Source organism: Equus asinus, chromosome 13 (genome assembly GCF_041296235.1).
Source record: "Equus asinus isolate D_3611 breed Donkey chromosome 13, EquAss-T2T_v2, whole genome shotgun sequence".
NCBI classification, from domain to species: Eukaryota; Metazoa; Chordata; class Mammalia; order Perissodactyla; family Equidae; genus Equus; species Equus asinus.
Window position 1 is genome coordinate 13,024,296 of NC_091802.1, and position 16,841 is coordinate 13,041,136.

At 42.5% G+C, this 16,841-nt stretch overlaps 2 protein-coding genes across 4 annotated transcripts in view; one reads left to right on the forward strand and one right to left on the reverse strand.

The window, feature by feature from the left end:
• RABEP1 (rabaptin, RAB GTPase binding effector protein 1) overlaps nt 1-14,686 on the forward strand; it is a 107,110-nt gene extending 92,424 nt beyond the window's left edge. For both annotated transcript variants that reach the window (XM_044744425.2, XM_044744426.2), the window contains 6 exons: nt 3,508-3,648; nt 6,673-6,862; nt 7,516-7,571; nt 9,995-10,093; nt 11,074-11,190; nt 11,988-14,686. In XM_044744425.2, the coding sequence (XP_044600360.2) occupies nt 3,508-3,648; nt 6,673-6,862; nt 7,516-7,571; nt 9,995-10,093; nt 11,074-11,190; nt 11,988-12,089 (705 nt within the window). In that variant the 3' untranslated portion in view covers nt 12,090-14,686. The remainder of the gene's footprint in view (nt 1-3,507; nt 3,649-6,672; nt 6,863-7,515; nt 7,572-9,994; nt 10,094-11,073; nt 11,191-11,987) is intronic.
• Nucleotides 14,687-14,909: 223 nt separating this feature from the next.
• NUP88 (nucleoporin 88) overlaps nt 14,910-16,841 on the reverse strand; it is a 28,407-nt gene continuing 26,475 nt past the window's right edge. For both annotated transcript variants that reach the window (XM_044744428.2, XM_014832563.3), the window contains 6 exons: nt 16,659-16,784; nt 16,485-16,550; nt 16,257-16,337; nt 15,854-15,980; nt 15,581-15,699; nt 14,910-15,161 (listed from right to left, as the gene is read on the reverse strand). In XM_044744428.2, coding sequence (XP_044600363.1) covers nt 15,098-15,161; nt 15,581-15,699; nt 15,854-15,980; nt 16,257-16,337; nt 16,485-16,550; nt 16,659-16,784 — 583 coding nt within the window. In that variant the 3' untranslated portion in view covers nt 14,910-15,097. The remainder of the gene's footprint in view (nt 15,162-15,580; nt 15,700-15,853; nt 15,981-16,256; nt 16,338-16,484; nt 16,551-16,658; nt 16,785-16,841) is intronic.

Here is a 16,841-nt window from a genome sequence, read left to right on the forward strand (position 1 = left end):
GCCCTGTGCCTGATGGCCCTTTGTAGATCATAGCAGTGTTGGTCTTGCGGGGATGATCTTATAGAACTGCCTTTTCTCCAGCTCTTCAGGAACGACAGGACTAAAAAGCACCTCATTTCTTATGATAATGGTTTGTTTTTGATTGGCATTGGGTCAGTATCTTAATGGCCTTTGAACTGATCCCTGAATACTAGCCCTGGTCTGTTGGGAAGCATCTCATCCTAATCATTGACCAGAGAGAGTTTCACATCTTTTCATTAATTAGAGAATATGAAATAATAATTTTTGATCTAAAAATCCCTGTTAGGGCTGGCCTGGTGGCACAGTGGTTAAGTTCGCACGTTCTGCTTCTTCAGCCTCAGTTTTGCCAGTTTGGATCTTGGGTGCAGAGCTGCACTCCTCTGTCTCCTCTCATCTTGTTCCTTCTTGTCTTTTAAAACCCATCCACCTTTGCACACATTTTTCAAGTTGATTCCACTTAAAATGAATGTGTTGCCAGTGACATTGAAGAATTGTTGAAATTAAAGTTGAGATCCTGGGCCGGCCTTGTGGCCGAGTGGTTAAGTTCGTGCACTCTACTTTGGCGGCCCAGGGTTTCACTGGTTCAGATCCTGGGCACGGACACGGCACCACTCATCAGGCCACGCTGAGGCGGCATCCCACATGCCACAACTAGAAGGACCCACAACTAAAAATATGCAGCTATGTACGGGGGGCTTTGGGGGGAAAAAGGAAAAAATCTTTAAAGTTGAGGTCCTGTGGACTCTAATATCTTACCATTTTCTTGAAATTACCTTTAAAGGTTCTCATGCTGAAAAAGAAAGAGAAACTCAATTTCTTAAGCCCCTTCAGAGAAGAGTATCTGTAGTAGTGGTGGAGATCTTAATATTTCCCCCTAACTTTCTATTTTGAAAAATTTGAAACTTAGATTTATGGAATGAACACTCAAAAATCGTCACTTAGATTTAGCAGTTGTTAATATTTTGCCACATTTTTACATGTTTGCAGTTTTTCCTGAGTCTTTCTCTCTTTAATATATATGTATTATATTACATATGTATATTATATATGTACATATGATTTTTTCTGAACCATTTGAAATTAAGTTGTAGACATTATGACACTCTTAAATATTTCAGTATGTATCTCCTAAGAACAAAGAAGTTGTCCTACATAACCATAATACTGTTATTACATCCTTAAGATGTTATCATTGTCCCCCAAAGTCCTTGTTTTTTAGTGGTTTTAATTTTTAAAAATTTTTTTATTTGAGTTTTTTGATTGAGGAATCAATCAAGGATCACATATTGTATTTTGTTGTTGTGTCACTTTTAATCTCCCTTCATCTAGAACAGTCACCCATCTTTTCTTTTTCTTTCTGTTTTTGGCTTTTATGACTAACTTTTCTTTTTTTTAAGATTTTTTTTCTTTTTTCTCCCCAAAGCCCCCCGGTACATAGTTATATATATATTTTTTTAGTTGTGGGTCCTTCTAGTTGTGGCATGTGGGGCGTTGCTCAGCGTGGCCTGATGAGCAGTGCCATGTCTGCGCCCAGGATCTGAACTGGTGTAACAGTGGGCCAAAGCGGGGCGTGAGAACTCAACCACTTGGCCACGAGGCTGGCTCCTGACTTTAACATTTTTTAAGGGTCAAGACCAGTTGCCTTTTAGAATTCATTTGTCTGATTATTTCCACATGATTAGTTTCAGGTTAGACATTTTGGCTTAGACATTTTGGCTAGCAATGGAGGAATACTACATAGATGAAATGATTCAATGGGAAGTTGATAACGTCAAGGGCATGTTATGATGGGTGGTTCCATTATTGGTGATATTAAGTTTGATTTGACGCCTTGGTTAAGGCAGGGACAAAATAGTTTCAGAATGACTTCATTAATATTGCTACTAACAGCAAACCTACTGGGCGAAGTTGAGCATTTCTTTGCAGTTCTTTTTGCCCTTGGAATGTGTCCCAGGTAAGGGTTTACAGTCTGGGTGCTGTGTTCACAAGTTACTTGAATTGATTTTTCTCTCTGTGGTTGTGTTATCAGTCTGACGTATGGGTAGCTCCATTTGTTTCTGTTTGTAGTATATTTTTGGATTTCTTTTTTGATTTACTTTTTCTTTTGAGCTTGCAACAGGTTCTTAAGTCAAAACTATAAAAATGCGTAAATACTCAGCAGTTTGAGTTCCATTGGCTGTCCGCTTTACTGCGTTCCCATTCACTCCATACGTGATCATTTAAAGTTATCTTTTCTTTAGCCTTCTGTTGTTCTCTTTACAAAAATAGGCAAATATATACATATTCTTCTTCCCCTTCTTTCACATCCAAAAGGTAATGGGATGCTAATACGTTGTTGTAAATGGGTTGGAAGTGAGCATAAAGCGCAACTGATTTCAGTCTGAAGATATATAAAAGCCAGTAGAAGTAACCAGTTTATGCATGACCTCCCCTGCCTACTGGCAGCCTGTGTGTCTCAGGATGCAGTGATCACCTTCTCTGGGAAGTGTTCTTGAACCCTGTCCCCTAATAAGGTTCCTCTTTGTCCTTCTGTCACTCCTGTGCCCATTCTCTGTCAAGCTCTGTGGTATGGGTGGGTAATTTGGGGTTTGCTTGTCTTTCCCTCCACTGCACCATGAGCTTCTCCAGGGCAAAGTCTCTGTTTTTTTCTCTGTATTCCCCATAGGCAGCAAAGCGCCTAGCATAGAGCAGTAGCTGCTAAATCAGTGTCGGATGAGTGAGTAATCTACATTTATGTATAAGTTTAAGTTAGATTACTTAGTACTAAAAATTAGCAGAAATTAAATACTTTTGCAGAATTTATCTTATACTCAAATCAGCTGGAATAACTTTCTACTGATACAGATTCATATGAAATACCTAAAATGTTTTATACATCAGCAATATTTTATACATCAGCAAGAAGAAAGCACATGTCCCATTTTAAGAATGAGCTATTTAAACTATTAAGTGAAATACAAGGGTATTTCCTAACCATCCATCCTCTTGATGACTTCCAATATTTGGGGTCCGTGGGCCATTCACAGTCTTCCTGAGCTTGAAGATATATATTTGTAGTGAAAGACGAAGACACTGCTTTTTGTTTCTTTCTATTTCCTATTGAATCCATGCTGTGAGGAAATAGGAGCTGTCTTGGAGTATGTGGTCTATTTGATGTCTTGATTGTGTCAGCCACTTCTACTGAGCGAAAGATACTGGTCCTTCTGTAGTCCAGGGATATGGGAGAAGAGAGTCAGTACTTGTAAGCTGTTGGTAGAAACAGTGGAGAATGAGCTCAGGTATTTGCTTCATTGCTTATCCCTTGAATATATGTAAAGGCTGTCAATCAAAAAAATCTCTGAGCTGCTCTTTGTAAGTGTTACGGAGCTTAATCATGTCCACTCCATCCTCAGCCCTCATTTAGTTAGGCCTTGGTTTTCTCTGGCGCAGCTATCGGCAGATAGCATTTACCTTTCTGGCTGTGATTAGTGTCTGTTTCTATTTTAGGCGGTGCTGATGCAGTCACGGGAACAGGTTTCAGAGGAGCTGGTGAGGTTACAGAAAGATAATGACAGTCTTCAGGGAAAGCATAGCTTGCATGTGTCAATACAGCAAGCAGAAGACTTCATTCTCCCGGACTCTGTAGAGGTAACTGATTTTCCATATGATCAAGTATGTAAACAAGTACGTTTTCTGAAATGGCTACAAATTCTTTTTTAAAACAGGCTTTATTGAGATATAATTGACATACCAAATAATTCACCCATTTAAAGTGCACAGTTCAGTGATTTTTAGTATATTCTCAGATGTGTAGCCATCACCACAATCAATTTTAGAACATTTTCGTCACTTCAAAAAGAAACTCCTTACCCTTTATTTCTCCACCCCACAACCTTAAGCAACTACTAATTTACTTACTGTCTGTAGATTGCCCTATTCTGGACTTTCACATGGATGGAATCATACAATTTTTAGTCTTTTGTGTCTGGCTTCTTTTACACAGCATACTGTTTTCAAGGTTTGTCCATGTTGTAGCATGTATCATGTACATCATTCCTTTTTTATGGCTGATTAATACTCCACTCTGTGGATATTTTGTTATCCATTTGTCTGTTGATGAATATGTGGGTGGTTTCCATTTTGGGGCTATTATGAATAATGTTGCTGTAAACATTCGTGTACACGTTTTGGTGTGGACATATGTTTTTATTTCTGTTGGGTATAATTGCTGGGTCATATGAGAACTCCATGTTTACTCATTTGACTCTCTACCTCTTCACCAACATGTGTAGTTATTTCACTTTTTGATTATGGCCATCCTAGTGGGTATGAAGTGGTATCTCAGTGTGGTTTTGATTTGTATTTCCCTAATGACTAATAATATTGAGCTTCTTTTCATGTGCTTATTGGCCATTTGTATATCTTACTTGGAGAAATGTCTATTCAGATCCTTTACTTACTTTTTTTTTTTATTTATTTTATTTTTTGAGGAAGATTAGCCCTGAGCTAACTACTGCCAATCCTCCTCTTTTTGCTGAGGAAGACTGGCCCTGAGCTAACATCCGTGCCCATCTTCCTCTACTTTATATGTGGGTTGCCTACCACAGCATGGCTTGCTGAGTGGTGCCATGTCCGCACCCGGGATCTGAACCGGCGAACCCTGGGCTGCCAAAGCAGAACGTTTGCACTTAACTGCTGTGCCACCGGGCTGGGCCCTACTGACTTTTAAATTGGGGTATTTGTTTTTTATCATTGAGTTTTAAGAGTTCTTTATAAATTCTAGATAAAAGTCCCGTTATCAGGTGTAAGTGATTTGCAGATATTTTCTCCCATTCTGTGGATTGTGTTTTTCTCTTTCTTGATGGTGTCCTTTGAAACACAAAAGTTTCTAATTTTGATAAAGTCCAATTTACCTATTTTTTTATTCTTTTGCTTATGCTTTTGCTGTCATATCTAAGAGTCCTTTGCCAAATCGAAGGTTGTCTGTAAGTTATTCTCGCAGGACCAGACTGAGAATGCACCAGAAATTAAATGTTGGAAGGGGTCGCCAGGCTGGCTCCTTGTGATGTTCCTGTGTCTATTTAGCAGTTAAAGGGTGTATCACGTTCACCCTCCTTTCTGTCTCCCAGTAACTTTCATGACACTTTTGGTCACTTCTGTTCTTCGGTGGTTGGGCGAACCTGGGCTACAAAACCAGCAGTCTCCCTGAGACATTCATAACCATCTCCTTAACTTTCTCCAACCTTTACACCCGTACATTTTTAAACCTTTCAGAATACAAAAAAAGATCGTTTTAGACCCGAGTAAGCCCTATATAAACAGTATAGGCAAAGATGAGATTTCTTAGAGCAATTTTCAAACAAAATAGAAAAATGTCACTCGTAAGATCCTTTTGTTCTTTTATTATTTAAAAAAAATGAAATTATAATTGTTAAATTATTTAAGAATCAAATATTACAGAAATTTATAGTTTTTAAGTAACAATTTTCCCTAAACTTACCCTGCAGATTCAGCCTCTAAATTTGAACCTCATTTATTTTTTTCTTTTTTGCTGTATACACAGCATTACTGTTATTTTTCTTTTTATTTACTCATTTACAAGGGCTCCGCTGCCTATGCTGCCATCAGTTTCTTGCTATCTCCCTCCTCTGCCTCCCCTCCCCCAGCTGTGCCCTCAGCTCAGGTTACTGGCACTCGGGAGAGCGCTCTCCTTTCTGGTCTGGTGACTGATCTCATCCAAGAGAAAGTTTGGGGACCTGTCTCCTTTTGCTGTCAGCATACCACTTTCCACCTCTGTTAAACTTTCTCTCTCGGCAGGAAAGATTACTTTCTTCCATGTTCTCTAGAGACTTTTTATTTCTAGATTAAAAAAAATTCCAAGAATCCTTGAAGGCTGTAACCGTCTGGCCTGTAAGGCTTGGTTCTTCGAGCTGCTCCAGTAATAAATGTGAGGAAAATTGTCTAGGTACAGTTTTTCAGTTACCCTTTTTTCCTGCTGTTCTTTAACTTATATACAGCAAATTCGGTAGTTACCTGAGAATCTCAGTTTTTACTTTAGAGTTACTTTAGGGTATAATTGGGAGGATTTTTTTAAAAAGACAAGTAAAATTTAGGGAAAAAAATAAAATAAGATTTAAACTGAATTTATTATAGGAAAACAGTTGATCACCTTAGAAAGCTACTCTTTGCCATACTTGCCCCGGCCTAACATAGTACTTTGCTTGTGGTAGGTGTTCAATAAGTGTTGGAATGAATAATAAATTTTATCCTCTTAGAGGTCACACTTGCTTCTGAGTTTCAGTCATTTTGGTCCTCATCCCCTAACTCCCCTCAATTTAAGCGAGTTGAAGCTCCTAAGCTGTTCAGAGTGAATCTCACATTGTCATTCACTTAACATTTTAATTTTTCTGCTTATGAAACAGTTTTGAGGGAAAAATATATAGTTCACAATACACATTCTTGGCTGGAAATGTCTTTTTTCTGTAACATACTGCGTGTTAACATGACGTGGCGCCTGCCCCTTGAAGCCCCGAGTGGATTGGAGTTCAAAGTTTTAATCTGTTAACTATTTAAGACAACATCTGAAATTCTGGTCGCAGAAGATCTTTAGCTTCTTTTTTTTATTTTCTTTCACTCTCACAAACCCAGTAACCATTTGTTTCTTGAATCTAGGCGCTCCGGGAGTTGGTGTTAAAATACCGTGAGAACATCGTTAATGTGCAGACAGCAGCAGACCACGTGGAAGAAAAGCTGAAGGCTGAAATACTTTTCCTGAAGGAGCAGATTCAAGCCGAACAGTGTTTGAAAGAAAACCTTGAAGAAACCCTGCAGCTAGAAATAGAAAACTGCAAGGAAGAAATAGGTGAAGATAAAAGTGATATCGTTTAGAATTGCAGGCACTAGAAACTTTTCTTCTGATTATAGAAAGTAATACATGGTCATGGAAAGTGAAAAACAGAAAAGTATAGGAAAGAATTAAGTAAAAGTCCATTTTTCCAGATGTTCTGGAAATATATCCAGTAATTGGGAATAAAAAAACCCCAAAAAACCAAAAGCCTCATTGTATTTTAGCAGCTCTTCTGGCCTCTCTGTTCACTCACTGCTAATAGGTAGGAAACTCAGTGCTTGGGCCAGACCAGTGGGGGACAGGATTAGATGGGTGGCATTTCCTTGCAGAACTTGGATGTGTCAGCACACTCCTGCTGGGAATCTCCCTCTTCCCCCAGCCCTTGCAGAGTTAGGTGTGGACATTCGATGGAGAGGTCGTTTGTGAGGTAGTATTCGTTCCTGTGGACTCTGCCTTTACCCGAGCTTGGTTATGATGCTGATGGGTTGGGGATAATTTTGAGAAAGGGGTGCCATCCCCTGCCACCCCCCACCCCCCAGTTTAGTATGTATTTGACTCCTTTTATTCTATGAGATTGAGCTTTTGGTAGAAACGGATGTTTTAAGAAAAAAGTTTAAATGCAAAATAATCAATAAATGCTAACACTTCTCCATATTTTTTCCTTCTAGCTTCCATTTCTAACCTAAAAGCTGAATTAGAAAGAATAAAAATAGAAAAAGGACAGGTGAGTTTCATGAGTTTCAAATTAATCCTATCAGCAACCAGCAGCTATTTATTGAATCCTACTGTGCTAGACCCCAGGAATAAAATATAGTTAGGACGGTCCCTGTCTTCAAGGAACTTCTTTCTAGTGGGAAAAAATATAGTGGAATAAGGGTATGATGCTGATAGAGGACATTTATTGAGAGTGTTCTCTGTCAGGCCGCGTGTTGCCTGGGGGAGAAACAGCGAAGACTGAGGTGTGACTGCAGCCTCGAGTTTCCACTGTAGGGGAGGCGGGCCAGGCGCCGTTACGACGTGATATGCACTTAAAGCTACAGTAGAAATCTGTGCAGTTTTTACAAACAGGAGATGATGGCTGGCTTAGAGTCCTCTTCTCTTAGACAAATCGAGACCTTTGCCAGATGACCCCATTCAACTCCTTGGCCTCATTGTTCATTGACTCAGTGACCTCCACCTTGACCCAGCCCTTCCTTCTGTACTCTTGGCTGCACCTTGTACCACCTCTGACATCACACTCCAGCCTCACGTTCCCTGACTCTAATCTGCCGTCCTTCTGGCTCTTAATCACATAGGTTCATCTGTCTGACTGCCTCACTTAGACCTTCCCTTCCGTGAACTTTTCCTTTTCTCCCGGTTTGGCACCTTCCTCACGGCTTTGCTTTCTCTCCTTCCAAGGTGCATCCTGCATGGCGTGCCTCTTCAACTAGTCTCCCACCAACACCTGAAAATCCTGATTCCTTGTCTTCCTGCTGCCCTCACTTGACACTGCCCAACTCTAGACTGATCCTGGTGTCCACCTTCTCTGCCTCTGCCCTGGTGCCACTGGAGTGAAGGACCCTGCCTGCTCATGCCGCTGGTTGGGCCTCAAGTGCAGCTCAGTCAGCCTTCCGTTTGTCCTTGGTCGTCTCCCTTCTGTTCAGACAGTCACCCCTCACCCGACCCCCTCACTCTTAGCAGACGCTGGTCTCGTACCCCCGTCATCAGCAGGATCACCTTCAGCCTCCTGGCTCCTCAGTTACGTGTTCTCTTTCTTTTCCTCCTAACCGTCTCTCTTCCTCGTTTCTTCAGAGAACATGATGACCTGTTTCTGACCTGTCTTCTATCGCTGCACGTGTGCTTCACCCGAGTCTCACGTCTTTTCCCGGCATCCTCAGTCCTCCCTCAGTCATGGGCCCTGAGCTGCTCCCTCTTTATGGGTCTTTTCCATTACACGTAAACACGCTTGGATGTTCCCCATGAAGAGGAGAAACCTTTCTCTTTGGACTGCGCTTCTCTCTCAAGCTACCCATCTTCCTTCTCCCCTTGATAGTCAAGGTGCTTGAAAGAGTCATCTCCACTGCCTGACCTCCCAGTCACTCCTCAACCCACCACAGTCTGGCTTCTGCCTCCACTGTACTGTTGAGGTTGGGCTGGCAGAAACTGCGCCCTAAACGTGTCCCATCCTTTCCACTCCCAGTGCTGCTATTTAGGTTCAGACTTCACTTCTCACCCAGCTTATTGTAACAGCCTCATTTCTTTCCTTATCTCCAAAATGTATCCCATTTCAGTTCCTCTTCATAATGAAACCAAGGTGATGTTTAAAAATTAGAAACTTGAGGCTGGCCCAGTGGCGTACTGGTTAAGTTCATGCACTCCAGCAGCCCAGAGTTCTCTGGTTTGGATCCTGGGCACGGACCTACACACTGCTCATCAAGCCACACTGTGGCAGTGTCCTACATACAAAATAGAGGAAGATTGGCACAGATGTTAGCTCAGGGCCGATCTTCCTCACCAAAAAAAAAAAAATAATAATAATTATAAGCTTGATTGTGTCCCAGTCTGGTTAAAAAACCTCCAGTGGTTCCCTTTATCTCCAGGATCGAGTCCATATTCCTTAGCTCAGCTGGGGATGTCCTGCCTCACCACTGCTTCTCCAGCCTCAGCCTCCAAGTCCCCAGCACTCTGTGCTGTAGTGTAACAAGAACTCGGCACAGTTTCTGAAGGCATTTTTTTAATATGTCATCTGTTCCCCTTTTTGGGAGTATTGCTCTCCACCTTCTCCCCCTTCTAACCTTTTCCTTCCACTGTAAAATTTCTTGTCTTTGAAGGGTCAAATGTTACTTCTTCAAGGAAGCCCTTCCCAACCTTCCTGGAATTGATGCTTCTTCCTCCATGTTCACAGGCCATAATTTTTTACATCTCTCTCTCCCGATTTCTCCATCCCCAGGCCTTAGAACATAGTAGGTGCCTAATAAATGTTTACTGAAAGAAACAAGAGGTCTTGAAGAATAAATAGGAGATCTGCAGAGACCAAAGGGCGGGAAGCGCGTTCAGCACAGTTGGTGGCCCTGAGAGCTGGGCCCGACCCTCAGGGCGGTGCTCCAGGCAGTGCTGTGTCCTGCAGGGAGTTCTGGAGTTTCACCTTTTTCCTTCCTCATTTCACAGTTGGAGTCCACACTGAGAGAGAAGTCTCAGCAGCTTGAGAGCCTTCAGGAAATGAAAGTCACTTTGGAAGACGAGTTAAAGAAAGAGAGTGCTGCTAAGGTGATATTTTTGTTGGTAATTTAATAAAAAAGCAATGCTAAGAATGTAGGATCACATTGCTGCTTTGAATAGTGCCACCTTCCGAAAGGTGGCAAGACTCTGCAGAAAGCAAATGAAGCCACCTCGTTGGAGCTGGGTCAGATCTGCACACTGCCAGCCCTGGGGGCCTGTGTCGTGGGCCTCGCTGGCTTTTTAGGCATTGGGCGAAAAGGGCCGTGAACCAAACTCGGCACTGCGTGCAGCTAGAAGCGCTGCTTTCAAGGTGTCGTTCCGTTGACGGATCTGTCAGATATGCATTGAACATGTTTGCTGCCTGAATTTTGATTAGTCCAGTTAGAATAAAAGTGCACAAGGCTCATTGTAGGGGAGGTTTCCCAGAAACGGTCTCGGTGAGCTGTGGGGTCAGACCTTGAAGTGTAAAGACACTGTGTCCGTGTTACTTGATAGTCTTTTGTTTTTAGAAAGGTTCCCACGTGGTCCTGCTGAAGTGTCTCTGTAAGGAAGATGGGAGATCGCCAGGGCTGCCTGGGGCATATTCCTTGAGACCTTTCCTGGCAGATGCTTGACGGTTGTGCCTGTCAGAGGAAATCCCCAAAGTTTCTCTCCCTCTTGCCGGGATAGCTGCTGATCTCAGCAGCTGCTTTTCCATGATTAATCACTGTCACCAGGCTGCTGGGGGTGGGGGTGAGGAGTCTGTGGCATGGGGTGGAGTGTGTGCAACGCTTGAGTTCATTTTTTATTCTGGCTTTCATATTCAATTCATTAGGACTCAGTTTTCATATTCAGTTCATTTTACGAGATCTCAGTAGCTTAGGCAACTTGCACCCTTGCCCTATAGTAAAGGGAGGACGACAGGATCTGGGACTATGATGGATACCCACCTTGCCTCTAGTTGGGAAACTGCAAGTTCCTAGATGTCCTCAGTGATGCTGACTTTTGGCTCTTTGGCATTAATCCTCATTCAAACTTGTATTTTTTAGGTTACCATTGAACAGCTAATGTTTGAAGAGAAGAACAAAGCTCAGAGGTTGCAGACAGAACTAGACGTCAGTGAACAAGTGCAGAGAGATTTTGTAAAGCTTTCTCAGACCCTACAGGTGAGGCATTTGGGGAATGAAGCCCTAGACAGAGCGCCCAAGGCACTTGAGGGGGTCTTGGTACCCAGGAGCACTTGCCAGTCTCTGACTTGACCACTGACAACAGCTAGAGGGTTAGGGACTACGGCTGCCCCTGCTCCGGCCCTGCATACCTGCCTGGGCATGCAAACCAGAAACCAGGTTTGTCCTTCAGACTTGTCCCCTTTTCCCTTTTCCTCTACCTTGCTGATCCTTAAAAGTAAAGTAGGAAGTCTTCAGCACACCACGTAAGGCCTGTTGCGACATTTTGTTCATCTCTCTGCCTTACATTTGTGTGCTCTAATGTTTCTTCACTACTTGTGGTTCCTTCTGCAGCACGGCATTCCCCGTGCTGAGCACCCTTGTCCTTTCTTTCAAGGCCCCGCTTAGCTTTTCCCTCTCCGTGGAACCCTCTCTAGGTCCCCAAGCTGGGCTACACCTAAAGGTCCACCCGCCATGCTGCCTTGGCACTTGATGAATGCCTACAGTGACATTTAGCTAAAACTCTCTATAAACTTGTTTTTTTCCCTTCCCCAACTGAACTGTGGGTTCTCAGGGGTCAGGTCTCCTTCATCTCCATAACTCCAGACCTTACACTGGTCTGTTGCACGGCAGCTTTGGAGAACTGTTTTTTGAATTTAGTTGGTCTTGCTGCCTCGTTTGTTTGAAGTGACTCTTCTCTGGTGAGTTAATCTGTTCCAAGGCAGCGAAATCAAAGTAAACTCAGGAAAATCTAGGCAGGAGCCGCCTGCACTGATTTCACTGTATTGTGTCTCCAGGTGCAGTTAGAGCGGATCCGGCAAGCAGACTCCTTGGAGCGAATCCGCGCAATTCTGAACGATACCAAACTGACAGACATTAACCAGCTCCCTGAGACATGACACCCTCGTAGCAGGACTCTGGCCTGCACTTCGGGTTTTTAACTCATCTTTAGAGCAACATTAATTATTATTTAACTCTTAACTGAAGAAGTCACAAAAAAAAGAAGACTGGAGAAATGCTTACTTCTAGTGGGAGAAGACTGCAGCACAGGAACAGCAAACAGCTGGGGTCATTTGCAGCACAAAGACCTTGCAACTGGGAACACTAACCGACTCCATACTGATTCCATCGGGTGTGGGATCAGATTTGGGGATGGAGAAAGTGCTGTTTCCTTGCCTGCTTTATCCAGCATTTCCCTACCCTAAAACACCATCCCAATAGTGTTTGGAATTACATTTTCTGTTCATAGATACTGGAAGAGAGAGTTTTCTTTTCCTCTTGTCTAGAGTTCATCAGTAACAGTATTCAGCTAGCAGACAGTTATAGTATGCTGTATGAATATTTTATATTAAAATATGAAGTTTGAGAGCAGGCCATTGGCTAGTGACTGTATTTCCTAGCTCAGTGCTCTTTTTTTTACATTTTATCTTGTGTTGGAGGACCTTAAATGCTACTGAAACTTGCCTGGGACTGAGACGGTGGCAAACAAAACCAGTTCAGGAACTAAATTAATTGTGAGAATTTGGAAACTGGCTGGGGCTCTATGTGGTAGAAACTGAGGTTAAAGGAAAAGCACAAGAAACTGTTTGGAAGCACTTTTTCTGCTACCTGGATGAGTTTCATGGGCCCACAGGTACCAGGATAAAGCTGAACTGGCACCATCTACCCTTTTGACAACTGTTTTAGTTTAGTTATTGGATCAGTGGAAAAAATAATATTAATGAAACAAGCTATGTCTGGCAACATCTAGTATAAATTTATACATCTGCTACTTACTTTCAACTCAAATCAGTGGGCCTGAGTACTGTTTGTTTCAAGTGTCAAACATAAAAATGGTGATAACTAGGTTTGACAGATACCTATTTTGTAATTTTCTTTTCTAATTTAGACCTGGAGTGTGATAATGCTTATGGTGAAGTTGGGGAAAATCCAGTTAGTATGTTCGTCAGTTTGGGAATCTGCTTTGTCGTTTCTGTGAGGTTAGATTCCTTTCCTACGTGGAGAAAGCTTCCGTGAACAAGTTGTCTTTGCCGTAGCTTTAGGAAGCGCTGCAGAAAGCACAAAGGATGGATTCGTGGTCGCCCTTTACCTACCGCAGCGTTGTTAGCCAGTGGAAGGCTACTCTGTTCATCACACAGACGGTGCCAAAGTCAAACTGTTTTCAAATAATTGTTGTGACTGGTGTTGCAGAACGGCAGGGTGCTTAAAGGAACCTTGTGGTAATCAAGTGGATTAAGTAGATTGGCTCATGTAAAGCCGCCATCAATTTACAGTTTAAAGTAAATTGTCTTTGTTATAAGTGAAGTGATTATGGACTAGCCCTAAAGATATTTACTTCTGTCCTCCGTAGGACAAGATAAAGACTACACATCTCATTTCTTGGGTTATTGTTGTAGTTTTGCATTCGTGATTATGAATTGAAAAGTAAATACTAATTATGGAAATAGTGTTATCTGGGCTTGCCATGCATGAAACATTGTTTTAATGGTTTAAAGTCCCTTTGTATAAAGTGCTACTTGGTTTAGATAAAGGAAACATCCTCATTGACTGACAGGGAATTTTATCAATTCCAAAATGCAATCAGTTTAAATTATGTGTGTTAAGACTGGTCCCTTGGATAAGCTCCAAGCTAATTTGTCTCAGATTATTAAAATTGGCATCATAAATCAGGATGGGTAATTCCTAATTTTTCTGAACTACAAGTCCAGGGAACTGCTCCGCTGGGACCGGGCACTTTGCAGGTGTTTTTCTCCATAAGCTGGTCCTGGGCCAGTGGGATCATGATTAGGAACTGTTAGCGGTCTCTACGGCGGCAGTTGCAAACTGTTGGACCCCACTTTGTTGAGAAAAATGCCTAGAAAAACCCAGGCTGAGACTCTAGGTTTTGTTAATGTGTTTCTGGTATGAAACGATTATGACACTTGCCTGGTAGGAACCTTCTTTAAACTGGGTTTTCTTACGGGGAAACTGATTTAGAAGGGAGGATTTAGCCCGTCTAACAGAAGATCATTGGCTTTCACGAGTGTTCCTGTGCTTGTATTCAGTCTGTACACACGTTCTCACGCATGTCTAACTGATTGACCTCTGACCTGTAACCTACCTTACCATGTGGCTTTTAACTGGCAGTCACTCAGCCATTTCTAGGCAAGGATGGTATTACCTTTCAGAACTCCTATTAGCGGGTATAAAAAGATTACCTAAAGCTAACTGAGGACAGAACCAGGTACTGCATACCAAGTTATTTGTTTCTTTCTCCCTTTGAGGTCCTGCACATGCTCCTCATACCCATTGAGTGACGCGCATCAGGACACAAGAGCACAGCCAAAGTCAGCTCTGAAAGGTAATCCTGCCTGTCAAGGAAGTGAGCCAGCAGTGGCCTTGCTTGTGGATCCTGAGCGCGGCTCGGAGCAGATTTCAGGTGTAACCGTTTGTTAACTGTACTGAAGGCGTGTCCTTAAGAAGAAAATGTTCAAATTAAAAAAGCTGCTGCCTAGTATACTGTGTGGCCTTTTCCTTTGAAGCCTAGGGTTCTGTCCCTCTTCAGAGTCATATTTCTGGCACCAAAGGCAGCTCTTGCTCTTGTTCAGATATGGAGAACACTCAGTAGGGTGCATGCAGACCTGGCAGTGTGCCGCTGAAAGTCTCAGGCCTTTTTTCTTCATCCCAGGCCCTTGCTGAATACAGGCACAGACTTGAGCTTGTATATATAAACACATTCCGATTTTTAAATAAAAGTATTTATTCAATAACTATAAAACAAGTAAAATATAAAAAATGATGAACAGCCACACCAAAGTTCATCCAAAATGGTCCTTTATAAATTAGATAATGCTGCCTGTTAGTTTTACACTATGAGTTTAAGCCTTCACTTGTGTTAACTTCAGGCGTGGATCCTCTGCTGGCGGGGTCAGAAGTTTACATGGTTGCGGATATCGTTAATTTGCTTCACCATTTCTCTTATGTGTTCACCCCTGTAAAATCATAAAGTCGCTCACTTTGGGGAATAAAACAAATGAATAAGTCATTAATCTTCTTAAGAATTATCTTAGAAGTGCTTTGCTAAAGTTACAGCTTAAGGTGTCAGACGGATAGTAATGGTGTTTACTATTTATTTAAGGTTAGTGGCGGCAAACCGTGGTGCACCTGCTCGAAATACTTATGAACATATTCACTGGGGAATACCTTGCCCACACAACAGAGTCAGATTACAGAAAGGCATCATTTGTGATCCTCCCACTATATTCACCTCTTAAGTCCCTATCATAGGGTTCCCGTCGCAGTAATTGACATACAGATGCCAAGTAGCTGTATCTGGGCAGAGAAGGGGATTGTGGCATATTTTCAAGGAAAAACTACCTCACACTAATGGCTGACGGGTAGTGATACTCACTCCTCCCTCAGGATGGACTGAATGCACTTCCGCTGGTAGGCACTGAGAGCAATGGTGGGTTTGTGAGGACTCAGTACTTTTTCCATCTTGCGCTGTTGATAGTCTTTTTTCATAGTAACCTTAAATACCAAACAACATAGACATTTTGGCTGTGGTTTGCTACACATATTCATGGTATCTATTTTAGTCTCTCTGTACATTTTATAAAATTATTTTCTGTAGAACACTTAAGAAAAGCAGTACCAAATTGAGCCCCCTTGCATCCACTCCTACCTGTTTGATGGCATTGCCCAGATGTCGAAGTTGATCGGGTATCAGCTGTAACTCTCTCTTCATGTCTCTCTCACTGTCAGAGAGAACTGGGAGCCGGAAGTGGAAACTGTGAAGCACCTTTTTCATCCTTTAGGAAAGGTAAACACCCCTCAGCTTAAGAGCTCTGGCGCTGAGGAGAAACAGCCATAACTGAAGCTCCTCATTTGCGAATCTGGTGTCTGAAGGAGGCCCCACGGGACAGGTTAGGGGACAGCATCCCCACGCTGTCTTCCCTCACGTCCCTCAGAGGAGAGGCAGGGGCATCAGTTCAGTTCTGGAGACATGGCAGCACTTGCTCTAGGCCCATTTCCTTAGTAACGCTTAATGCCTGAGTAGGGAACTGAGTGTTACACAGCTCACTGACCTGTTCATGATATCTTCTTGCTTTTCCTTGGCTTCCTCATATTTGTCAGCTAAGCGCTCAGCCATTTCCCGTAGACTTTTCCTAATGCCGTAAAAACACAAGAGACTCTTGGGGTCCGCCTTGACGGTAAGCCAGCCAGTGCACTTCAGCTTCTTAGGGTGAGACACACCCTGAGAGCTCAGTCTCACTCAACTATTGGTTTTTTCCCTCCCTAGTTTTGGTCCTTACCTCTCCTCTCGACAATAATTGAGATCTTCTAGTTGTTTCTTTTTTTGGTCACATAATAATTTGACCCTTCAAGAGCAAAAAGAAATGAAATTTAATCAGAAGCCAGGTCTGGGCCATTGCAGAGTGTCAGCTACCAGCCAGGGACTGATGGTATGTGCGCAAAGGCCGTCCCACCTCCGCTGGATCTCCTCCTTTGCCAGGTCCTGTTTAAGGATGTACTGTTCTCGGAACACCTGGGTGGCTCTGCTGATAAGCTGAAGACATTCTTCAGGAGGAGGGGCCGTATCTTTTTCAGATGATCTTTAAAAAAAACATTTCTACCATTACTTTCCTTAGCCGAGTAAAACAAGTGACAAT